General features: G+C 45.9%; 1 protein-coding gene across 1 annotated transcript in view; it reads left to right on the forward strand.

Moving 5' to 3' along the window:
* The window catches only part of adamts17 (ADAM metallopeptidase with thrombospondin type 1 motif, 17), a 679,121-nt gene that overhangs the window by 476,551 nt on the left and 175,580 nt on the right, over positions 1 to 26,990 (forward strand). Inside the window, exon 16 of the mRNA XM_068017704.1 lies at positions 22,538 to 22,618. Within this exon, the coding sequence (XP_067873805.1) occupies positions 22,538 to 22,618 (81 nt within the window). The remainder of the gene's footprint in view (positions 1 to 22,537; positions 22,619 to 26,990) is intronic.

Consider the following 26,990-nt stretch of genomic DNA (forward strand, 5'->3'; position numbering starts at 1 on the left):
CTGTGTCCTGCTTTTCTGCTTCTACAAAGTTAAGTAATAATTAACAAAGCTCAGAAAATTCTCCAACAATCTCATTCCCATCACAACCAAGGAACTTGAAACTGATTAGAAAATACAACTTTCTGATATGGAAAATTTGAATTGGTTTCTAACTTTCAAAAAAGAAAAAATGTGACTCAAGACAGTACCAGTGGGGAGAAAATAAGTCAGGTTTGAATGAATTCAAATAATGTCCTATTTTCCTTACCACAAAAATGGGAAGGTGCAAATACAGGAGCCTGAGCTCCATACAACTCATTTACAGAAAATATCCTCCACAAACAGCCCTGCAGAATCAGAACTCCTTTGAAAATCAGGCCACAAAGTTGATAGTGATATCCTAGAAAAGTAATAAGCAATATCAATCTCCTGAGGAATTATCTATCAATCTTAGAATGGCATTATGTCATCGAACCTGTAATGATGTCAGATTGAAAGCGTTTATAATAAGTTATAAATATATACAGGGTGGCTGAATATGAAGCTAGGAATTGACATTCAACTTCCCATTTTACCCGTGCTGAGCTTCCAGTGCCCATATGCTCTCTTTCACAAAGACCACCCTCTTCCACCTCTGTAATATTGTTCATTTGCCCCACCTCAACTCATCTGCTGCTGAAACTCTTCTTCATGCCTTTGTCATCTCCAGATGCAACTATTGCAACGCTCCCCAATCCAGCCTCCCATTCTGTATGCTCTGTAAATATCAGTTCATCTAAAAACCATGGGTTGCACATATCCTATCCTGCACAACATCCCATTCACACCTCGCACTGCTGCTTGCTGATCTACATTGGTTCCCAGTCCTCCAATGTCTGAAATTTAAAGTTTTCTCCCTCTTATTTAAATCCCTTCATATCCTTGTCCCTCCCTACCTCTATAATCTCCTCTTGTCCGATCACCGTCCAAGAACTCTCCAACTCTGGCCTCTTGTGCTTTGCTGTCTCACTTCCCAGCTCAACGACAGTGCTTCAGATGCCTAAGCCCGTGTTCTGGACTTGCCTCCCTAAATCCTTCTGCCGTTCCAACTACCTTTCTTCATTTACGATCCTCTTTACAACTCACCTCTTTAACCAAGCTGTTGGTCACTTCTCCTAATATCTCCGTCTTTGTCTCAACATCCAGTTTTGTCTGATTCTCTGTGAAATTCTTTGGACCTTTTCTCCACATTAAAGGTGTGATAAAAATGCAAATTGTTACTGTTGTTGTAATAAAATTTAGACCCCACTTGGAGTGTTGTATGCACTCTGGGCAGTCCTATAGGAAAAAATATTAAAGCTAATTAAAGGGTACAGGGAAGATTTAACAACAACAACAACTTTCATTTATATAGTGCTTTTAATGCAGTAAAACGTACCTAAGCACTTCAAAAGAGCTTAGTCTAACAAAATTTGATACTGAGCCACATAAGGCAATATGAGGATGGAAAACAAAAGGCTTGGCCAAAGGGGTAGTTTTATGGAGCATCTTAAAGGAGGAAAGAGAGGTGGAGAGGAATTTTAGAGTTTAGGGTCTAGTCAGTGGTGGAGCAATTTAAATCACGAATACGCAAGAGGTCAGAATTGGAGGAGGACAGAGACCTCGGAGGATTGTGGGTCTAAGAGATTACAGAGATAGGGAGGGTGTTGCTTGACAGTAACGTAAGTCAGCAATCACAAGAGTGATGGGTAAACAGGACTTAGTGTGAGGTAGGACATGGGCAGCAGAGTTTTAGATGAGCTCAAGTTTATGGAGTGTGGTCGTTTTCTTCAATATTCATTTGTGGGATGTGGGCATCGCTGGCTAGGACAGCACTTATTGCCCATCCTTAATTACCCCTGAGAAGGTGGTGGTGAGCTGTCTTCTTGAACCGCTGCAGTCCATGTGGGGTAGGTACACCTACAGTGCTGTTAGTAAGGGGGTTCCAGGATTTTGACCCAGCGACAGTGAAGGAACGGCGATATAGTTCCAAGTCAGGATGGTTTGATTTTGATTTTGTTTGATTTAGCGATACAGCATTGAAACAGGTCCTTCAGCCCACCGAGTCTGTGCCGACCATTAACCACACATATATACTAATCCTACACTAATCCCATATTCCTACCACATCCTCACCTGTCTCTATATTCCCCTACCACCTACCTATACTAGGGGCAATTTATAATGGCCAATTTACCTATCAACCTGCAAGTCTTTGGCATGTGGGAGGAAACCGGAGCACCCAGAGGAACTCCACGCAGGCAGTACCCAGAATTGAACGCGGGTCGCTGGAGCTGTGAGGCTGCGGTGCTAACCGCTGCGCCACATGGTGTGTGGTTTGGAGGGAAACTTGCAGGTGGTGGTGTTCCCATGCATCTGCTGCCCTTGTCCCTCTTGGTGGTAGAGGTTGTGGGTTTGGAAGGTGCTGTCGAAGGAGCCTTGGTGCATTGCTGCAGCGCATCTTGTAGATGGTACACACTGATGCCACTGTGCATCGGTGGTGGAGGGAGTGAATGTTTGTAGATGGGGTGCCAATCAAGTGGGCTGCTTTGTCCTGATTGGTGTTGAGCTTCTTGAGTGTTGTTGGAGCTGCACCCATCCAGGCAAGTGAAGAGTATTCCATTAGACTCCTGACTTGTGCGTTGTAGATGGTGGACAGGCTTTGGGGAGTCAGGAGGTGAGTCACTTGCTGCAGGATTCCTAGCCTCTGACCTGCTGCTGGAGCCATGGTATTTATGTGGCTGGTCCAGTTCAGTTTCTGGTCAATGGCAACCCCTAGGATGTTGATAGTGGGAGATTCAGGGTTCGTAATGCTATTAAAATTATTTTATTTTTTATTTAGAGATACAGCACTGAAACAAACCCTTCGGCCCACTGAGTCTGTGCCGATCAACAACCACCCGTTTATACTAATCCTACATTAACCCCATATTCTCTGCCACATCCCCACCATTCTCCTACCACCTACCTACACTAAGGACAATTTACAATGGCCAATTTACCTATCAACCTGCAAGTCTTTGGCTGTGGGAGGAAAACGGAGCACCCAGTGGAAACTCACGAAGACACAGGGAGAACTTGCAAACTCCGCACAGGCAGTACCCAGAACAGAACCCGGGTCACTGGAGCTGTGAGGCTGCGGTGCTAACCACTGCACCACTGTGCCGCCAAGGCACAAATGTTAAGGGGAGATGGTTAGATTCTCTCTTGTTTGAGATAGTTATTGCCTGTTACTTGCCACTTGTCTGCCCTAGCCTGGATATTGTCCAGGTCTTGCTGCATTTCTACACAGATTGCTTCAGTATCTGAGGAATCGTGAATGGTGCTGAACATTGTGCAATCATCAGCAAACATCCCCACTTCTGACCTTATGACTGAAGGAAAGTCATTGATGAAGCAGCTGAAGATGGTTAGGCCTAGGACACTACCCTGAGGAACTCCTGCAGTGATGATTGACCTCCAACAAGCACAACCATCTTCCTTTGTGTTAGGTGTGACTCCAATCAGCGGAGAGTTTTCACCTTGATTCCTATTGACCTCAGTTTTTCTAGGGCTCCTTGATGCCATACTCGGTCAAATGCTGCCTTGATGTCAAGGGCAGTCACTCTCACCTCACTTTTGGAGTTCAGCTCTTTTGTCCATGTTTGAACCAAGGCTGTAATGAGATCAGGAGCTGAGTGGACCTGACGGAACCCAAACTGAGCGTCACGGAGCAGGTTATTGCTAAGCAAGTGCTGCTTGATGTCACTGTCGACGACACCTTCCATCACTTTACTGATGATCAAGTGTAGACTAATGGGGTGGTAATTGGCTGGGTTGGATTTGTCCTGCTTTTTGTGTACAGGACATACATGGGCAACTTTCCACCTTGCTGCGTGGATTCCCGTGTTGTAGCTGTACGGGAACAGCTTGGCTCGGGGCGCGGCAAGTTCTGGAGCAAAGATCTTCAGTACTATTGCCGGAATATTGTCAGGGCCCATAGCCTTTGCAGTATCCAGTGCTTTCAGTGGATTCTTGATATCACGTGGAGTGAATTTAATTTGCTGAAGACTGGCATCTGTGATGCTTGGGATTTCAGGAGGAGACTGAGTTGGATCATCCACTCAGCACTTCTGGCTGAAGATTGTTGCAAATGCTTCCGCCTCATCTTTTGCAAGGTGAGGTGCCAGCCAGGAGAGCCTTGAAATAGTGAAGTCTAGAGGTAATAAAGGCATGATGAGGGTTTCAGGATAGATAAGCTGAGGCAAAGGTGGAGCCAGGTGATTTTACAGAAGTGGAAGTAGGTGGTCTTAAATGATGGTGTGGGCATGTGGTCAAAAGCTCAAATACGACATCAAGGTTCTATGTTGTCTTGTTCAGCTTCAGATAGTGGCCAGGGAGAGGGATGGAGTCGGTGGCTACGGAATGGAGTTTATGGTGGATGCTGAAGACAGTGGCTTTGGTCTTTAATTGAAGGAAATTTCTGTTCATCTAGCACTGTATGTCAGAACAGCAGTATGTCAAATCAGAGATTATGGAAGGGTCGAGAGAGGTGGTAGGGAGGTAGAGCTGGGTGTTGTCAGTGTAGATGTGTAACCTGATGTTGTGTTTTCCAGTGATGTTGCCAAGGGGCAGCACGTAGAAGAGAAGTAGGAGGGGGCAAAGAATAGATCCTTGGGAGACACCAGAGCTAACGATGCAGGGAGTGAAAAGAGAAGCCATTGCAGGTGATTCTCTGGCTACAACTGGATAGATTAGAATGAAACGAGGTGAGAGCAATCTCACCAGCTGGACGAAAGTGGAGAAGTTTTAAAGGAGGGTGTTGTGGTCAACCATGTCGAAGGCTGCAGACAGCTCGAGAGGACAAGGACGGACAGTTTACCACGGGCACAGTCACATAGGATGTCATTTGTTACTTTGATAAGGGCTATTTAGTACTGTGGCAGGGGTGAAACATGATTGGAGGGTTTCAAACATGCAGTTGAGGAAAAAAGTGGGCACATATTTGGGAAGTGAAAACATTTTCAAGGACCTTGAAGAGGAAAGGGAGGTTGGGGACGGGGCGGTAGTTTGCAAGGACAGAGGGTCAAGGATTAGTTCTTTGAGGAGAGTGGGACAGTACCTTAGGAGAGGGAACTGTTAACAACATCATCTAACATAGGGGCCAGGAAGGGAAGTTGGATGATCAGCAGTTTACTGGGAATAGGGTCTAGGGAGCAGAAGCTGGGTCTGATGGACAAGATGAGCTCAGAGACGGCAGGAGGGGAGAGAGGAGAGAAACTGGAGAAAGATGTATGTGCAGGGCTTGATTGGGAGGGAACCTTAGGAGAATTTGGCCCAGTGGGTTAGGGGAAGGGAGGGAAGCAGCTGAATCATGGTCTCAATCTTAGTGACTAAGAAGTTCATTAACTCCTTGCACCTGTTGTTGGAGGTGAGGGTGGAGGAGACAGGGGTTTAAGAAGACAGTTTATAGTGGTAAAGAGAAGCCAGGGTTTATCTTTGCATTCCAGAAGGATTTTGGAAATAGTGAGCAGTTTTGGAAAAGGAGAGCAGGATGTGTTGATGCTTTCTGTCATCCAGCTCAGATCTGCACGTAGATCAGGCTAAGTCAATTGTCTGTCATAAGCATTCAAGTCTAAGAAATATACCAGGCATGCTCAAAACACTGGGGCTTTTTCCCTGAAACAGCAATCATTAATAGGAAATCGAATAGAGATTTTCAAAATTGTGTAAGACTTTGAGAGGATAGATAGTAAAAGATTTCTGAATACGGAAGGCTTCCGGCCTTTGTGTGTTTCCACAAAGATGTGTTTGAGGTGAAACCTCACACTGCTGAAATGAAAGGAGACGTACTGGCCACCCAGCTGGTGGAAATAGAAACAGGAGGAGGCCATTTAGCCCATTGAGCCTATTCGACCATTCAGTGAGATCATGGCTGATCTGTGATCGAACTCCATACATCTGCCTTCGCCCCATATCCCTTAATAGCTTTGATTAACAAAAATCTATCAATCTCTGATTTAAAATTAATTGACTGCATTGGTTGTCATTTGTGGAAGAAAATTCCTAACTTCTACCACTCTTTACGTTTAGAAGTGTTTCTTAACTTCACTCCTGAAAGATTTTTTGACTATGTCCCCTAGTCCTAGACTCTTCAACCAGCAGAAATGGTTTCTCTCTATCTATCCTATCAATTCTCCTCAATATCTTGAAAACCTTGATCAAATCACCTCTCACTTGCCCTCTAAATTTGAGGGAACATAATTCTAGTTTGTTCTGACAAAGGGTGACAACCCTGAAATGCTAACTCTGTTTCTTTTTCCACAGATGCTGCCAGACCTGCTGAGTATTTCCAGCATTTTCTGCTTTTATTCCTAGTTTGTGTAATCTCTCCTCATAATTTAACCTTTGCAGTCCAGGTTTCATTCTGGTAAATCTAAACTGTACTCCCTCTAAGGTCAGTATATCCTTCCGAAGGTGTGTTGCACAGACCTGCTCACAGTAACTTCAGGTGTGGTCTAACCAGGGCTTTGTATAACTGAAGCAGGACTTATATCCCCTTGTATTCTAGTCTTCCAGATATAAAGGCCAGTATTCCATTTGTCATTTTGATTAATCTCTGTACCTGTTTGTGACATTTTAATGACATTGATCCTGTGTACCTGGACCCCTTAATCTCTTTGGACCTCCATTGTTTCTAGCCTTTCACCATTTAGCAAGCACCCTGTGCTATCCTTTTTTAGATCCTGAGTGGATGACCTCACATTTGCCTCCATTGAAATCCATTTGCCACAGTTTTGTCTATTCACTTAGTCTAGCAATATCTCTGCAATTTTACTCTTCCACCTACACTGCTTACATTGCCATTAACTTAGAAATGTGGCTTTCTATCCTTCATCTAAGCCATGAAATTAGTTGAGGCTCCAACACAGATCCTTGTGGGACACCACTAGTCACATCCTGCCAATTAGTGCACCTGTAATTCTCCTGACTCTTTCTCCTGCCGCTCAGTCAATTCCCTAATCAGGACAATAGTTTGCCTTCAATTCCCTCCTGCTCCTCACTGACCCCCTTTCTCTTTGCTGCCCTGTCTGCTCCTCACAGCCACTTCTCCTGCGCTTTATGGCCTTTGTGTGTGTATGTCCAGGTGAAGTTTCCGCATGGGCAACAGCAAATTTGTATACAACACATGATTCTCTTCTATTGAAGTCAGTAGAAAATTAAATTGGGCAAAGAGCAATTTCACTCCACTTGAGACCTGACATGAGGATGTGATTGCTCAGTAGAACAGAAAGTGAGTTTAGAATTTAATTTTGAAACACAATCTCTGCCGTCCTCTCCCCTGGGCACAAAAGTAAACATCTTGCTGCAGAAGGCACCATTGAATCAATAACTATATCTTATAAGCAGATTCTGAAAATCTGAAAAACTGAAAGTGATGGAAGTACTCAGCAGGTCTGGCAGCATCTGTGGAGAGAGAAGCAGAGTTAATAGGCTGAATTTTACCATGGGCTTCAGCACTCTGGTATCAGGCTGCAAAGCGGGTCCCAAGCTCGCACCTGCCAGCAGTGGGACCGGCTCAGTGATATCACCAGAGGTGGCCACCTATTTGGCCACCAGTGGGCCTGCCATCCAATTAAGGATGGCTGGAAGGCTCATGATGCTGCCGACCCAATCAGAGGGCCAGCAGCTCTAGAGCCTCAGCAGCCCCACCAGGGAAGGTGGACATTGCTGAGGCAGGTCGGAGACCTCGAGAGCTTCAAATTAGAGGTGCCCTCGGACAGATAAGTATAAATTACGATTTAAGGAATCAAGCCAGTGGGCCAGTTGGGACAGAGGGGAAACCCCTCTGGGAGGATCGTTGGGGCCGTGAGGGCTGTCATTCACACCTGTGCCCCCTCTTTAGTCCATGGAACCTCCGACTTCGATAGCCCCCCTCCAGCCTGCCACAGGGAGGCCGCCTCCATAAATCTTTCGGCCTCCCCATTCAGTGGGGGTGCTGCCCCACCATTGGCAAAATGGTGTCAGCTCCACAAAATGGCCTTTATTAGGACCTTTAATTATGCAAATAAGCTGCCCCGGCACGACTCCCGGCTATTTAGCTGTCCAAATCACCTCCGTTCCCTCTGCTCAGGGGCCGGTAAAATTCCTCCCGTTATGTTTCAGCTCAATGACCTTTCATTTTATCTTACAAATTCACTTCATGTTTTTGGGTGCTTTAATTCCCTCAGTAGTCACAAAACCTCTTTCTAAAGGCAGTTTGCTTCAAACCATTTACATTTGTGGATCAATATAAGATGCTTCATCACCATTACTCACCAAGTTACTTCTTGGTTTGCATTGAAATTGCCGAGTGATTCTTCATTGAACCCCTCAACTGAGCTGTTCGACTGCATTAACAATGTGTAACACCTCTATAACTTCACAATGTTTTGTTAACGTTTAATCAGGCTTGTTTCACAGGTGCTTTGATCCCAAGTAAACTGTATGATCAATTCTATGCACATATTAGGAAATCACACATCCTGCCTTGATTTTTCACCCATTAAGTGCATAAATGGAAAGCTTTCACTTGTATTTATATAACTTCCAATCCCAATAACTTAAGTTGATATTTTCCAGCTGGCATCGTGCATTGAGATACACTGCTGCAGTCTCCCATCTGTTCACGTCCAGATGTCAGTCATGTCTCTGTGAGCAGAGAGAAAGAAAGAAATATTTGCATTTCTAAAGTGTCTTTCACCATTTTAGGACATCCCAAAGCTCTTCAGAGTCAATGAAGTACTTTTGAAGTGTGGTCACTGTTGTAATGGAGGGAAACACAGCAACCAATTTGCGCACAGCAAGTTCTCACAAACAACAATGAGATAAATGACCAAATAATCTGCCCATTGGTTAAATGTTGGGAGAATTCCCCAGTGCTTTTTTGAATAACACGGAAGGGCTTCAGCTACTTGGATCATTGGGATCTCTTCTGGTGCAGAGGTGACCTGTACAAGAAGGACGGGTTGCATCTAAACTGGAGGGGGACCAATATCTTTGCAGGGAGGTTTGATAGTACTACTCGGGAGGGTTTAAACTAGTCTTGCAGAGGGGTGGGACCCAAAGTAGTAGTCTCTCCGATGAGATAGTTGAGGCAAATGTAGAAGTTAAAGCAAGCAAGTCCAGTAGGCAGGCCAGGCAGGGGCAGAACAGGGAGCTTGGAAGGTCTGGTAGGCTAAACTGCATTTACTTTAATGCAAGAAGCCTGACAGGTAAGGCAGATGAACTCAGAGCATGGATCGGTACATGGGATTGTGATATTATAGCGATTACGGAAACTTGGTTGAGGGATGGGCAGGACTGGCAGCTCAATGTTCCGGGGTACCGATCCTTCCGGTGTGACCGAGGTGGAGGTAAGAGAGGAGGGGGAGTTGCACTATTGATTAGGGAGGACATCATGGCAGTACTTAAAGAGGATATCCCGGGGGGAACGTCCAACGAGGCCATATGGGTAGAACTTAGAAATAAGAAAGGGGTGATCACTTTGATGGGATTATACTATAGGCCCCCCAATAGTCAGAGGGAAGTGGAGGAGCATATATGTAGGGAAATCACAGATAGGTGTAGGAATTATAGGGTTGTAATAGTAGGTGATTTTAACTTCCCTAATATTGACTGGGACTGCCTCAGTGCTAAGGGATCAGATGGGGAAGAATTTGTTAAGTGTGTCCAGGATAGTTTTCTGAAGCAGTATGTGGATGGCCCTACCAGAGAAGGGGCTACACTCGACCTCCTGTTAGGAAATGAGGATGGGCAGGTGGTTGATGTGTCAGTGGGGGAGCACTTTGGGACCAGTGACCATAACTCTATTAGCTTCAAGATAGTTATGGAAAAGGATAGGACTGGTCCTCAGGTTGAAGTCCTAAAATGGGGGAAGGCTAATTTCGATGGCATCAGACAGGAACTCTCAAAAGTTGAATGGGAGAGGCTGTGTACAGGTAAAGGGACGTCTGGCAAGTGGGAGGCTTTTAAAAGTGAGATAGGAAGAGTTCAGGGCTGGCATGTTCCTGTTGATGGAAGGGCAAGGCTGGCAAGTTTAGGGAACCTTGGTTGACGAGGGATATTGAGGGTCTGGTCAGGCCAAAGAAGGAGGCATATGTCAGGTATAGGCAGCTGGGATCGAGCGAGTCCCTCGAGGAGTATAGGGGATGTAGGACTACACTTAAGAAGGAAATTAGGAGGGTGAAAAGAGGCCATGAGATTTCCCTGGCAGATAAGATAAAGGAGAATCCTAAAAGATTCTAAGTATATTAAGAGTAAAAGGGTAGCTAGGGAGAGAGTAGGTCCCCTTAAGGATCAGTGTGGCAATCTATGTGTGGAGCCACAGGATTGGGCGAGGTCTTAAATGAATATTTCTCATCCGTATTTACCGTGGAGAAGGTCATGGAAGCTAGTGAGTTCACGAGAGGGAACAGCGATATCCTGGAGCATATCAACATTACAAAGGAGAAGGTGTTGGAGGTTTTGAAGCGCATTAAGGTGGATGAATCCCCAGGGCCTGACCAGGTGTATCCTAGGATGCTATGGGAAGCAAGGGAGGAGATTGCTAGGGCCCTGGCAGAGATTTTTGCATCATCGTTAGCCATGGGTGAGGTACCGGAAGACTGGAGGATAGCTAATGTTGTGCCTTTATTTAAGAAGGGCAGCAGGGATAAGCCAGGGAACTACAGGCTGGTGAGCCTTACATCAGTGGTGGGGAAGTTATTGGAAGGGATTCTGAAAGACAGGATTTATATGCATCTGGAAAGGCATGGTCTGATTAAGGCATGGCTTTGTGCGTGGGAAATCATGTCTCACGAATTTGATTGAGTTTTTCGAGGAGGTGACCAAGAGGTTTGACGAGGGCAGGGCGATGGACATTGTCTACATGGACGTTAGCAAGGCCTTTGACAAGGTCCCACATGGTAGGCTGGTCCAGAAGGTTCGAACACATGGGATCCAAGGTGAGCTAGCAAATTGGATACAAAATTGGCTTGGTGATAAGAGACTGTTTTTCAGCTTGGAAGCCGGTGACCAGTGGTGTGCCGCAGGGATCGATTCTGGGCCCTCTGTTGTTTGTCATATATATTAATGACTTGGATGTGAATGTAGGGGGCATGATTAGTAAGTTTGCAGATGACACCAAAATTGGTGGTATAGTGGACAGTGAAGAAGGTTGTCTATGGTTACAACAGGATATAGATCAAGTGGGCAAGGGAGTGGCAAATGGAATTTAATGCAGACAAGTGTGAAGTGCTGCATTTTGGGAAGTTAAACCAGGGCAGGACATATACAGTGAATGGCAGGGCCCTGGGGAGTGTTGTTGAGCAGACAAACCTTGGGGTGCAAGTACATAGTTCCCTGAAAGTGGCGACACAGGTAGACACGGTGGTGAAGAAGGCATATGCATACTTACCTTCATCGGCCGAGGCATTGAGTACAAGAGTTGGGACGTCATGTTACAGTTGTACATAACGTTGGTTCGGCCACATTTGAAGTACTGTGTGCAGTTCTGGTCGCCGCACTGCAGGAAAGATGTGATTAAGCTACAGAGGGTGCAGAAAATATTCACAAGGATGTTGCCTGGTTTGGAGGGCTTGAGTTATAAAGAGAGATTGGATAGTTTGGGTCTGTTTTCCCTGGAGCGAAGGAGGCTGAGAGGGGACATGATAGAGGTATATAAAATTATGAGAGGCATAGATAGGGTAGATAGCCAGAGTCTGTTTTCCATGGTAGGGGTGACTAAAACTAGAGGGCATAGATTTAAGGTGAGAGGGAGGAGGTTTAAAGGGGATCAAAGGGGTAAATATTTCACACAAAGAATAGTGGGTATCTGGAATGAGCTGCCTGTGGAGGTGGTGGAGGCAGGAACAGTAGCGACATTTAAGAGGCATCTGGACAGGTAGTTGAATGAGCAAGGCATAGAGGGATATGGAATTAATGCAGGCAGGTGGGATTAGTATAGATAGGCATTATGGTTGGCATGGACGCGGTGGGCTGAAGGGCCTGTTTCTATGCTGTATGACTCTATGACTGTGTGACCTTTTACATCCACCTGAGAGAGCAAATGGAGCTTCGTCCAAAAGATGGCACCCCTGACAGTACAGCACTCGCTCAGTACTGCACTGCAGTGTCAGTACTGATTATATGCCCAAGGCCAAGATTTTCTCAACAGATAAGTAGTCCCGCCTACTGGACTGAAAGTGGGATCTGACCCTGTGCAGGCAGGCGGTCTACATGTGACTCCAGACCCACAGCAATGTGGTTGAGTCTTAACTAAGCTCTGAAATGGCCTAGCAAGCCACTCAGTTCAACAGCATTTAGGGATGGGCAAAAAACACCAGTGGCATTCACATCCTATGAAAGAAGAAGTCAAAAAAATGTTTCCATGCCGCTGAGTTTCCCACCGCTAGCAATATCCTACGGCTCAGGAAGACTTCAGACTTCCCTCCCACCACTATTTTACGATGCCTGCAGCCTCCCAGCCCGTCTCCAGAGGGCTGGTAAAATCCAGCCCCAACTGACTGCGGCTGGTAAAATCCAGCCTGAAGTGTCTGGAGTGGTACTTGACCCCCATGAACTGGCTCAGAGAGTGCTACCCATTGACCATGCTGACAAAATGAGAAGTCCTCAGAGCGGGAGAGAAATTAAAGGATGTGTCATCTCATGCACTAACCAATTGGTAAGTTTCAGACTAGCGCTGATAGAGGCCAAGGAGCACCAGTCACCCTCTCGGCAGTGGGTGTTTTATAGTTGTACTTGGCTCAATGGTAGCACTCTCCCTCTGAGTTAGAACACGTTAGATTCAAGCCGCACTCCAGCCTTGAGTACATGATATAGATATAACAGTGCAGTGCTGCATTGTTCCCTTTTTTGAATTAGCCTTTAAACTGAGGCCCCATCTGTTCAGATGGATGGAAAAAATCGCATGACACTACTTGATGAAGCACATGAGTATCCTGTTCAATATTTATCCCTTTACCAACCCCATAAAAACAGATTCTGTGCTCATGATGCTGTGGTCATGGTAGGGCTGGCTGGATGGGCCAGATGCTCTTTTCCTGCCTATTAATTTCATGTGTTTACTATCTCATTGCTCTATGCAGGATTTTGCTGAGTGCAATTTGGCTGCATGGTTTCCAGATATTATCCCTCCTTTGCCTTTCTGCCTCCTCCAGCACAGTTGTCTACCTCATCCTCCTCCACCATCTTTACCTCCACTGAACATCTGCAAACTAAAACACCACTATTAGACTTTCACCAACTCCATTCAGTTCTGCACCTCCTTGCTGAAGCTGAACCTGACAGCCTATAACCCCACAGTTCTCTTTGACTCTGAGCTGAGCTTCAAGCGCAATATTTCACCCATCACCTGTTCTACCTTCTGAGTATTGTCTATCTCACCCACAATACTGTTAAAACCCCCCTCCACATGTTCATCACTTCTAGTTTGATTGTTTAAATGATTTCTTGAGCTTCATCCTAAATAAATCCCAATTTATCAAAAACTCTTCCACCTGCACTTCATCCTATTTTAATCCCATTTACTCCACTACTTCCCAAATACGTCCACTTAAAAAAAGATCCACAATTACACCTCCCCCACAGCCCAGCACTGTAGAACTCCCTTCCTGAACCCTTCCTCCTTTGCTACCTCTGCTTCCTCAAGATGTACCTCCTCAATCAGAGCGTGGGTTATCTCCTGTAACTTTTCTCCAATTTCATATTCACTGTCTGTTTCTCACTCTTTTGTCCTAACTCTTATTTAGTGTATCTTTTTCTCCATCTTGTTTTGGATCTTTATATGTTAGGTAAGGTGCTATGTAATCACAAATGGTTATGTCAAAAATGAGCCACACAAGTGTAAATTCAGTGATTCTGCTTTCCCACCTGGGACACTCAGTTGGGAGGGGAACAGGTTGCAGAATCAGCCTGATAATGTTAAGAGGCTTAGCTGTGACCCACTCCTCTTCAACGAGATACCTTCCCTTCCCCACCACTCTTGCTCACAGCATTTTCCAATTTCCCTGCAACAAAGTGTACTTTTGAATCAGTGCTCAAGCACTAAAACAATGGGAATGTATTGTCGAGTTCAAAACTTTGGGGAGCATTTTTGGCGCTGTTTCAGCTTGCCAGTGTGCATAATTCATTCTCTAGAGCGGGAGAAGATAATTTCATGAACTTTGCACACATTTCTAGTTTACTTTGCATTTTAGTTTGGTATCTAGAATTGATTATAGACTGCAGGGAGTACATGGAACAGGAGTGGTGCACAGGGCCCCGAGGGTCCATGAGTATTGGATGTCGGACAAAGTTTGCTTGGATTTCACTCAGATTCTGAAACACTCAGATTTGTATCTTTATGAAGGGGTTTGATAGGGTAGATGTAGAGAAATATTTTCCGCTTTGGTGGGAGTGCAAAACTAGGGTCCACAAATGTACGTCAGTCACCAATAAATCCAATAAGGAATTCAGGAAAAGCTCCTTTATCCAGAGTGTGGTTAGAATGTGGAATTAGTTGAGACGAAAAGCATAGATAAGGTACAATAAGAAGAAAGGAATACTAGATCTGCTAATGAGGTCAGATGGAGTAAGGTGAGAGGAGGCTCTTGTGGAGTATAAACACCGGATCAGACCTGTTGGGCTGAATGGCCTGTTTCTGTGCTGTAAATTCTGTGTAATTTTGGCAGATAAATCTGGCAGTTTGTCTTCTCTGAGGGCCCAGTGGAACTCTGCCATAATTACTGAACATTTTCAAAAACAAAACAAGGTATGTTGTAATGATGGAGCTATTCATTGCACATAAAGATGAATGACATCAAGAAGGTAAGTCATAATAGATGTTACCATCTTAAATCAAGCAGCTTCTCTTGTTCCAGTGAAACAGGGTATTATTAATGGTCATCAATAGTAATTATCAGAGTGCAGTCTTTCTCATTAACTGACTTCTACGTTAAGATCTGCAATCTATATAATCGCTCCTGCTGCTCCCATCTAATTGATTTTCAGCTGTGAGATAAATGAAGGTGGGTAATTCTGACCCTGTTAATTGTCCTTCATCTGTGTGACAGAGTTTCAGGAGGGCATTGTGTTCTTCCTCATGGAATTAACACCCAAACCACTGAATCTGCCTTTCAAGGTCCTCAGCTTCCTCTCTGGGTGGTGCTTAAACTTCTGTGTCAGAAACATTGAGCTGGATTTTAAGAGCGACGGTGAATGATCGCCGAGCCGCCACGATCTACCGTGTGGTGGCTCATTTAAGTACACGGGTTGGCCCGGCCCGGCCCCCCCCCCAGTCACGTAGAGGGGGTGGGGGTGCTGTCCAACTCCAGCAATGGCATCATCTGCCTGTACCCAGGCACTGGTGCCATTTTTAAACAGCAGCCAGCCCGGTCGCTTAATTTAATACTATCGCCCCTTTCCCACCCCCCCAATACCAATAACATTAAGTATTTGCCCTTCCCCCCCCCCCCAAACACTTACCTTTACAATATGACCTTCCCCCCCCCCACCTCCACGAGACTGTACAAAGTTCGCAGTTCACCCTTTCCCACCATCCCCCACACTCATGACGATTAGTTGACCCCGTTTCCCCCCCTCCACCCCTACACTAAAAATCTTATCTCTCTCCCTTCCCCACCAGTGTCGTGCCTGCTTTCCCCAGACGGGGAAGTGAAGGCCGGGAGTGCTGGCTGCCACACTGAAAATCACGGAGGGCCCATATGATCCCAGCTAAGTGCATGTTAATGTATTCATTTTATTCATTTACATATTTAGATGCAGATCCCGTTGCCCAGCGGTAGGGGTGCCACGGAGCCTCGCCACCGCCGGGAAGATCAGGCCCAGCCCTCCCGGCATCGGACTCTGTGACGGGCCTTGGCCGGAACGATCTTCTGCCCCCTCCCCACTCCCCCACCCCACCATGGAGCCTGCATCGGGAGCTCGGTAAAATCCAGCCCATTCATTCTGAAATAGCGGCGTTTCATATTCAGGTGCCACTGGTCCATTGTGACTTAGTTCAGGATGCCCCTGGAGACAGTACCGATTGTTTGAGTGGTGTCACTGTCTAACACTGGGGTACAGTACTGGTGGGGACAGGTCTGTCACTGGATAACACGGGCACATTGGCGTAGTGGTTAGCACCGCAGCCTGACAGCTCCAGCGACCCGGGTTCAGTTCTGGGTACTGCCTGTGCGGAGTTTGCATGTTCTCCCTGTGACCGTGTGGGTTTCTGCCGGGTGCTCCGGTTTCCTCCCACAGCCAAAGACTTGCAGGTTGATAGGTAAATTGGCCATTGTAAATTGTCCCTAGTGTAGGTAGGTGGTAGGAAAATGGTGGGGATGTGATAGGGAATATGGGATTAATGTAGGATTAGTATAAATGGGTGGTTGATGGTCGGCACAAACTCAGTGGGCCAAAGGGCCTGTTTCAGTGCTGTATCTCTCTATGACTCTCTGGTGCCTGTTTGAAAGGCTCAGTGTTGTTTACTGTCTCCATCCCCAACAAACAAATTTCTCTGCAGCACCCGTGGAAGAGCCTGTCACTCCAGAATTGGCCTTTATAGCCACTCCAGGCGCTGCTTCACAAACCACTGACCACCTCCAGGCGCGTATCCATTGTCTCTCGAGATAAGGAGGCCCAAAAGAAGAAGCAGGTGCATTGTGCAATTGGTGGTTTTTGTAATGTAGCATACCACTTTAAAATTGTACCCTTTCACACAAAGTCTCATTCAGCAATGCAATATCCTTATAACAGCCAATTGTAGCAAAGATACTAATCTTGGACTCAACATCCATAGCAATAAATTATGTGAAAATTGAAAAAGCGAAGGAATGCGCTTACATTTCTATAGTGCCTTTCATAATTCTAGGACATTCCAAAGCTCTTCACAGCCAATTAAATGCTTTCGAAATGTACTCAATGTTGCAATTTATGCAAAGCAAGCTCCCACAAACAGCAAAGAAATAAATGACTGGATTATTTGTTTTAGTGATGCTGATTGAGGGGTAAGTATTGGCTCTTCTTCGAATAATCCTGTGGGATCTTTTGCATTCACAATCGGAAGGATATGCTTCCAAAAGTGCCGCATTCCCTCGGTCCTGCACTGAAGCATCAGCCTAGATTATGTGCTTAATTCTGTGGAGTGGGACTTGAACCCACAACCTTCTGATTGTGAGGCGAGCATACCACCAACTAAGCCAAGGCTGGCAAGATAACTCTGATTTTAACCTAACCTGCCTGTCAGGTGGGAACAGGACGGGATTGGGTCAGATGCCCATTTTATACACTGCCCGTTTTTATTCTCCATTGACACGTCATTTCCACTTGGTGGGTTAGGTTAAAATCGAGGCTTACATCTCGCTTGTTACCTTGAATTTAGAGCTATGGAACAGAAATGTTAAATCCAAAAAATATGTAGATTAGAAACCAATCCACAGCCAGATTGTAGAAGAGAAAGCTGGATTACTTAAGGGGCCGACTGCCACCCCATCACTTCTCTGTGTTATTGTACAGTACTTTTGCACTTTTCTTTGTTCAGCTCAGGTAGCTGGGAGAACATTCACTACCTCTTCTTGATTGCCAAACCCCTTGGGATATTCTTCTATGTTGATTTGTATATTTGAATGTTAGCATTGCTGTGATACAAGCTGCAGCTCCAGTAGTGTCAACAAACATCTGGGAAAGTAAACATCAGGGCATGCAATCATCTAGTTTGCTAATTGAATAAATGTGCTGTCTTCAGCTGTTTGGAGTAAAGATTAGAATCTGGTCAAAGCTGCCTTTTAAAGGAATGCTCATCAGTACCTTGTTCAAACAGGCCACCAATGGTCTGAAACGACATGACAGTTACCAACACTCTGTTTCATCTCATGTCACCCAAGCTGAGTGTTGGCTGTACAAGTGCAGCTGGTTCTTAGTGTTGTTCTCATCCTTTAAGTATCAGCTTTCCGCCACATTGCAATCTTATCCAGTCATCTGTCATCTGTTTAAGGCACATGATTTTTTATTTTTTATTTTAGAGATACAGCCCTGAAACAGGCCCTTTGGCCCACTGAGTCTGTGCCGACCAACAACCACCCATTTATACTAACCCGACACTAATCCCATATTCCCTACCACCTACCTACACTAGGGGCAATTTACAATGGCCAATTTACCTATCACCTGCAAGTCTTTGGCTGTGGGAGGAAACCGGAGCACCCAGCGAAAACCCACGCGGTCACAGGAAGAACTTGCAAACTCCACACAGGCAGTACCCAGAATTGAACCCGGGTCCCTGGAGCTGTGAGGCTGCGGTGCTAACCACTGCGCCGCCCTACTGCGCCACTGTGTCAAACAACAATGTTATTGGCTAAAATATTATACATTACCAATAAAAGCAGTAGTAAACAGGGGCAGAATACAGTATTTTGTTAACTGGAGGATACATCATTCAGCACTTACTGTTTTAATGCTTTATTTTGACTGCTTTTCCACACATTTAGTTGAAGAAGGGATTTTATTTAAATTTGGGTTTCACATTGAACATATGAAAAATGGTAGGTAAAGACTGCACCATCAATCCATTGAGTCTGTCCTCTACTGGAACAGTGTGAACATCATCATCCCTATCCACCTGTCTCCTGTACCCACCAGGCATCTAATCTTCTGGGAGATGGAAGATACCGTGGGCCAATGTAGGAAAAGACTGGGGGACGTTCTTCTCTGACCACCCACAGCACCCCCTCCTCCCCCCTCCCCCCACTGCAACAAAGGGCAATGAAGTAAATCCCAGGAAAGCGCAGTGACTGGGAGAGAATCCCCAGTGACCTTCCTTCCTTCTCTGTATTGGTCAATCTCAGGAACTCTTCCAGCTTCCTTTTTAATGCTGTTAGCAAACCCACACTCACTGCATGAGCCAGTAACTTATCCCTGATATAACAACAGAAAATGCTGCAAGCACCCAGCAAGTCAGACAGCATCTGTGAAGAGAGAAACAGAGTGAACGTTTCAGGTTGACAAATACAAAAAGAAGAATCTCTTAACATTGAACCTCATTCTATTTTTATGTAACGGATACTGTTGCCTCCCTAATCCGTCCAGCTCATATAGCCAGCATGCAAAATATCCAGTAATAAATCAGTACTGTTCTTCACACTAGGAAATGTCAATGAACTGTCTAAAGACAACACATACCATGGCCTCCTCACACTTGCCCAGAAAGTGATGTCAGTCACTTTGCCCATCTTAGTTCAGTCTGGTAGCCTTCACTGTGAATGGGACATAATGGAGATGTTTATACTACATTTATTTTTAATCAAATTACAAATGCAATTTCTGATAATTTTTTATATTTTGAAATGGTGTTGGCATTGCAGCTCTAAATGTGCACCTCTCAACATGGAATAAGCAACCCAGGGCGCATCACGAAGCAGAAGAGTGGAAGTCAGGTCTTATTGGCAGGACTAGGAGAGATCACTGATGCATGATCAAGTGTTTTGAGAAGGCTTTTACAATGGGGGGGAATTTCCAAAGAGTAGGGTTGTAAACAGTCTCTGTCTCATCCCATTGATGTCAGTCTTACCTATAGAATCATAGAGTCATACAGCATAGAAACAGGCCCTTTGGCCCACCACGTCCATGCCGAACATAATGCCGATCTATAGTAATCCCATCTGCCTGCATTAATTCCATATCCCTCTATGCCTTGCTCATTCAAGTACCTGTCCAGATGCCTCTTAAATGTCACTACTGTTCCTGCCTCCACCACCTCCTCAGGCAGCTCATTCCAGATAGCTACTATTCTTTGTGTGAAAAATTTACCCCTTTGATCTCCTTTAAACCTCCTCCCTGTCACTTTAAATCTATGCCCTCTAGTTTTAATCACCCCTACCATGGGAAACAGACTCCAGCTATCTACCCTATCTATGCCTCTCATAACTTTATATACCTCTATCATGTCCCCTCTCAGCCTCCTTCGCTCCAGTACTCCAAATGCGGCCTAATCAACGTCATGTACAACTGTAACATGATGTCCCAACTCTTGTATTCAGTGCCTCAGCCAATGAAGGCAAGCATGCCATAAGCCTTCTTCATCTGTGTTGCCACTTTCAGGGAACTATGTACTTGCACCCCAAGGTCTCTCTGCTCAACAATACTCCCCAGGGCCCTGCCATTCACTGTATATGTCCTGCCCTGGTTTAACTTCCCAAAATGCATCACTTCACACTTGTCTGCGTTAAATTCCATTTGCCACTCCCTTGCCCACTTTCCCAGTTGATCTATATCCTGTTGTAACCTTAGACAACCTTCTTCACTGTCCACTATACCACCAATTTTGGTGTCATCTGCAAACTTACTAATCATGCCTCTTACATTCACATCCAAGTCATTAATATATATGACAAACAACAGAGGGCCCAGCACCGATCCCTGCGGCACACCACTGGTCACCGGCCTCCAATCTGAAAAACAACCCTCCACTACTGCCCTCTGCCTCCTGTCACCAAGCCAATTTTGTATCCAATTTGCTAGCTCACCCTGGATCCCATGTGTTCCAACCTTCTGGACCAGCCTACCATGCGGACCTTGCCAAAGGCCTTGCTAAAGTCCGTGTAGACAGCGCCCTTCGCCCTTCCCTCATCAATCCTCTTGGTCACCTCCTCAAAAAACTCAATCAAATTCGTGAGACATGATTTCCCACGCACAAAGTCATGTTGACTATCCCTAATCAGACCTCGCCTTTCCAGATGCATAGAAATCCTGTCTCTCAGAATCCCTTCCAACATCTTTCCCACCACTGATGTAAGGCTCACCGGCCTGTAGTTCCCTGGCTTATCCCTGCTGCCCTTCTTAAATAAAGGCACAACATTAGCTATCCTCCAGTCTTCTGGTACCTCACCCGTGGCTAACGATGATACAAAAATCTCTGCCAGGGCCCCAGCAATCTCCTCCCTTGCTTCCCATAGCATCCTAGGATACACCTGGTCAGGCCCTGGGGATTTATCCACCTTAATGCGCTTCAAAACTTCCAACACCTCTTCCTTTGTAATGTTGATATGCTCCAGGATATCGGTGTTCCCTCCCTTGAACTCACTAGGTTCTATGACCTTCTCCACGGTAAATACAGACGAGAAATATTCATTTAATTCATTTCCTGTGGCTCCACACATAGATTGCCACACTGATCCTTAAGGGGACCTACTCTCTCCCTAGCTACCCTTTTACTCTTAATATACTTATAGAATCTTTTAGGATTCTCCTTTATCTTATCTGCCAGGGAAATCTCATGACCCCTTTTCGCCCTCCTAATTTCCTTCTTGTGTAGTCCTACATCCCCTATACTCCTCGACGGATTCGCTTGATCCCAGCTGCCTATACCTGACATATGCCTCCTTTGTCCTGACCAGACCCTCAATATCCCTCATCAACCAAGGTTCCCTAAACTTGCCAGCCTTGCTCTTCCATCTAACAGGAACATTCGGCCCTGAACTCTTTCTATCTCACTATCTAGAAATATCTAGAATCTTAGTAGCTGTTTTGCGTTTCTGCCTTGTATCCGCTGGAATTTAGAAGAATAAGAGGCGACTTGATTGAAACATATAAGATCCTGAGGGTTCTTGACAGGGTAGGTGTGGAAAGGATGTTTCCCCTTGTGGGAGAATCTAGAACCAGAGGTCACTGTTTAAAAATAAGGGGTCGCCCATTTAAGACAGAGATGAGGAGCAATTTTTTCTCTCAGTGGGTCGTGAGTCTTTGGAATTTCTCTTCTTCAAAAGGTGGTGGAAGCAGAGTCTTTTAATATTTTTAAGGCAGAGGTAGATAGATTCTTGTTAAGCAAGGGGGTGAAAGGTTATCGGGGGTAGGTGGAAATGTGGAGTAATCAGTTCAGCCATGAACTTATTGAATGGCGGAGCAGCTCGAAGGGCTGAGTGGCCTACTCCTGCTCCTAGTTCGTATATTCGTAAACAATATGTTAGACTTGATCATATTATGATTGCTATTAGATAAATGTTGATGCACCATTAAGCTGTTAACTAAATCTGGCTCATTACTTATTACTAAATTTAATATATGGAGAACTTCCACCAGCATTTCAGGGCAACTAGGGATGGGCAATAAATGCTGGCCTTGCCTGTGTCACCCACATTCTGAGAACAGATTAAGTAAGAAGTGAGGAACATATTAAGTCCCATTAGGAACAGTGATACTATCTGAAGTACCATCCATGCTTATTAGAGTCTGGTAGAACAAGCGTAACTGAGTGTCAGAGGAGCCACTTACTGTGAAGTGCTGAAAATTCTCTTTGGTTAACAGCTCACTCCTGCCGAGCAGTAGCTTCTCAACATAATTAATTGTATATTTTGAAAGAGTCCCAGCACTCCTCAGACTTGGTCTGCATAATTGGGTCAGTATCCAAAAGCTGTACCATGTGTAGATTCTTGATGTGGTTTGGACTGTTGAATCTTTATGCAATTGCTGGATTGAGACATTGGAAAGGAAGCTGTTGAATGCCATTCGTAGAAAACCCTCCTGATCTATTTAACTTTTGTTGCCTCAGGTTACGTAGAAGCTGCTGTGATCCCTGTCGGTGCCAGGAGGATCCGCGTAGTTGAGGAGAAACCAGCCCACAGTTTCCTGGGTAATTAATAATGATTTGCTGCCATTCACAATTTTTCTGTTGTAGTTTTTTGCCAAACAAACTAAACCTGCTGGGACAGATTTCACTCTTCATATACTTGGGTGTAAAGGAGCACCACTAGAGCAGAGCATGTAGTAAGAAGCCAGAGTGGGGAGGATCCCAGCTGGGGACAGAATGCACCTGATTGCTTACCAGTTTATGAGTAAAGAATGAGGCTGGGTCTGTTCCCAGCTGCGATCTTCCTGCCTCAGTTTCCTCTGTGCTCTGCACGTAGATGATTCATTGCACTCAAATACAGAATCAGGAATATCTGATCTATGTGTTATCTGTCTTATTATTTTACTATGTTGAAGGCACTATATAAATGTACACTGTTGTTGCTTTATTTTTGCTTTTGTTCCCTTTCCTCTGTGACAAAGTTAAATCCACTCATCTGTAAACACAAATCAGGAATGCAATTAAGTTACTGCTCCGCGACCATGTCTTTCTGATAGTCAGAATGGCTGGTCCCAGTAAGTCAACCCTCTATTTCCTCTTGACCTGGGATGCCATCATTCTGCTGTTTAGCACTGTGATAGTCTGGATGTGAAGCACTTTGCTTCTTTGTATGTGACAGTAATATAGGGAAGTTTTTTGCACTTATTTCCTCAGAAGATTTTTATGATTACATTGACATTAAACCAATTGATTTTCATGTTGGGAGAATTCCTGCTCGAGGGATCAGATGCAATGGGAAGAATGGCCCAGTAAAGAAAAAACAGAAAGAACTTGCACCTTTCACAAGACGTTCCAAAGTGTTTTACAGTCAATGAAGTACTTTTGAAGTGTACTCACTGTTGTTATGTAGGAAATGTGGCAGCCAATTTGTGCAAAGCAAGCTCCCAGCAATGTCATAATGAACGGATTATCAATTTTAGTAATATGGGTTGAGGGATGGACACCAGGGAGAACTCTGCTGCTTTTATTCAAAGTAGTCCCATGGCATCTTCTACATCCACCTGAGAGGGCAGACAGAGTCTTGATTTAACATCCCATCTGAAAGATGGCACCTCTGACAGTGCAGCACTCCCTCAAAGCTATACTGGAATGTCAGCTTAGATTTTCAGTTCAAGTCCTGGAGTGGCCCTTGAATCCACAACCTTCCAACTCAGGAGTGAGAGTGCTACCCACTTAGGGGCAGTTGTTACGTTCATATATTTTATTCTAGTCATTGCCTTGTTCAAACCTAACAATGAAGAGATAACACCTTGCAGCCTTGGCGTACTCTTTGAGCTGAATTTTGTGCTCCTGTCCAAGGTATGCTCGGTAGCGTCGGGGGACGGAGAATAGCCGCAAAGCCGTCTGGCCCGAAACCCAGTTCTGTGCTGCAGTGTCCCGATTTTGTCAAAAGTGGGGAAGTAACATAGCAGTATTGACACCCTGACGCGACGGCAACCTAACTTAAATTGTTAAAATGCTGTTTATCATTAATTTGAATGTAATTATTTGCGATTCTATGAATGGTCCGTAATTTCGTAGATGACATGCAGCAATCATGTGCCTTCAGATTCGCGACCCTCGGAGCGGCCTCAGTGCCACAAAAATGAAGGTTACCTGATCATAGCTGCAAAGGGGAAGTCAGGGTTACTGCAGCCATTGCTGCTATGCTGAGTGTGCAAGGGGGTTCTGTGTACCGGGGATGTTGTACAAGGGAGTTCTGTGTACCGGGGATGCTGTACAAGGGGGTTCTGCGTACCGGGGATGCTGTACAAGGGGGTTCTGCGTACCGGGGATGCTGTACAAGGGAGTTCTGCGTACCGGGGATGCTATACAAGGGAGTTCTGTGTACCGGGGATGCTGTAGAAGGGGGTTCTGTGTACTGGGGATGCTGTACAAGGGGGTTCTGTGTACCGAGGATACTGTACAAGGGGGATGTGTGCAACAGGGGTGCTTTGCAAGATGGGGGTGTGTAACAAGGTTGCTCTGCAAGATGTGTGTGTGTATCAGGGGGGTTCTTTGCAAGGGTAGAGGCTGTGTGTGTTGGAGGGCCATTAGAGCGTACCATAAATTATGTAATGTGTGTGTTGTCTCACACAGCTGGAAAAGATGGTTGACCAACATTAACCTTTAGTCTTGAAGCACATTAGGCATCCAGACGAGCAAAGGCTGACATACATAGTTGCCTAGACAGGCTCCTGTCTGCATCTGAAGGGAGCTGAAGGCCCCAGGGCACCTGCCATGGGTCTCATTCACCCTGTGTTTCTGGGTCCCCTTGGTGTATTGAGGCACCTCCGATCTAGGCCGGCCAAAGAGGCAGCTGTGCTTCACCCAGAAGCTTCAAGACGCAGCAGCCGGTAAGGTCAAGAAGGACCCACGTATGCCATAGAGTCTACAGGACTCACATCACCTATCTCCAGATGTTGCAGTGACACTGTCAGCGAAGATTACGGCTGTCCAGGGAAGCTGTCACAGACCTATCTGGCCTTTTGCAGGATAATTTGTGACCAATGGGATTTGGGGGGGGGGCACCCTATGCCAGTGGCCCTAAAGATAACCGTGGCACTGGACTTTTATGCATCGGGATCTTTTCAGGGATCCAACGGGGACATTGGTGGGGTCTCCCAAGCAGCAGCCCACTGCGGCATCAAGGAGGTGACCAGTGCCCTGTTCAAGATGGCCAGCAACTAAGAGCACTACCAGACAGACGCTGACAGTCAGGCCGAGAGGACCATCGGCTTCAGAGCCATAGCTGGATTCCCAGAGTTGCAAGGTGTAATTGATTGTACACCTGTGGACATCAAGGCTCCCATGAACAAACCAGCCGCCTTCATCAACAGGAAAGGCTTCCATTCAATCAACCATCAATGGTCAGCAACCACCGAAAGTGTTTCCTGCAGGTGTGTTCCCGCTTCCTGGGAACCAGCCATGATGCCTGCATACTTCAACAGTCTCAGCTGCCTCAGCTTTTCACTACCCCCTCTCGCCTTCAGGAGTGGATTCTTGGGGACATGTGTGGCCCATTGAAGACATCGCTTCTCACACCTCTGAGGAACCCTTGTAATGCTGCTGAAGAGAGGTACAACACTTGCCACGGCTCCACCCAAGTGACCATTGAGAAGGCCATTGGGCTGCTGAAGGTGAGATTCCGCTGCTTTGGTCAATCTGGTAGAGCCCTGCAAGTATGTCCCAGCGAGGGTTTTGCATATCGTGGTGGTCTGCTGTGCTCTGCATAATCTAGCACTACAGAGGGGGCATGTCTTACATGAGGAAGACCTGTGTGAATGACAAGCATCCTCTGATGAAGAGGATGCAGAGGAGAGACAGGGCCAAGCAGCTATGGAAGATGACAACACAGCGATTGGGGCGAGGCATGGTGAGCGATGCGCAACGGAGGCAACAGACAACCTCATAATGATCTGCTTTCAGCCACCCTGATGTCTACTCAATGAGAATGCTTGTAGTCTTCTGCCTCCTTCCTTTCTGTGTTACCTGAATGCAGAGCAACTACATTGTGTGCTAGGGCCCATGGGAGAGCATATTGTTGATTAGTTCTTCAGTCACATTGCCATGATAATGAAGCCCCTAGTCACTTTGGCACTGCACTAAGGGGTATGTTCGAATTTAAAGGCTCACAATTAAGGCATGGTGGAAACTGGTTTTCACACAATGAAGGCTAATGATTGGCACAAAAGAGCATTTAATTGCACTGTATATAGCATAGTTGTGTCAACCGTGAATGCCCATGTGTGAATTAGGTGATTTTATATGCTTGCAGGTGCTCTTACGCAGTGTTACCTCTGTGCTAGCAGCTGTGCTGGAGGCAGGCTGCTGAACAGGACACCTCTGGGTGCCTGAGATGACTTTGGCAGCCGCCCTCTGGGTGCCTGAGGCCTGGAGGGCCCCGGCTGCCTGAGGGTCTCCTGTACTGGTACAGGACTCTCCTCAGGCCACGTGGCTGCTGGAGCTGGGCTCACTGGCTTAGGGGCTGAAGAGCCGGTTTCACACTCAGAGCACCCTGACGGGAGCCCCCATTATGTGGAGGGCAGCCTCTCCTCCTCCCTTTCAAGGCTTGCAGGAACCTCCCTGCCCTCCAGAGAAGGACTAGGATTAGGAAAAGTCTCCAGGCTTCCTTCTTTTGTCTTTCCACTGCAGATCCGAGCTCATGGCCAAGGTGATGTTGTGCAGGTCCTGGCGTGTCTGTGGAATGTGGCTGTCCATGAGGGTTGTGACTCTGATTCTAAAGCTGAGCGGTTGCCCACCAAGGTAAAAGTATCTGCGCTGATGGAAGGTGCAGGAGAGTCATGAGGCTATGCATCCTCTGAGTGTTGCTCCTCCTCAGAGGTTGAAAGGAGTCCCTCTGGGGCTGCGGTCACCTGTCAATGCCAATCTGCAA

Source organism: Heterodontus francisci, chromosome 38, assembly GCF_036365525.1.
Source record: "Heterodontus francisci isolate sHetFra1 chromosome 38, sHetFra1.hap1, whole genome shotgun sequence".
Taxonomy (NCBI): Eukaryota; Metazoa; Chordata; class Chondrichthyes; order Heterodontiformes; family Heterodontidae; genus Heterodontus; species Heterodontus francisci.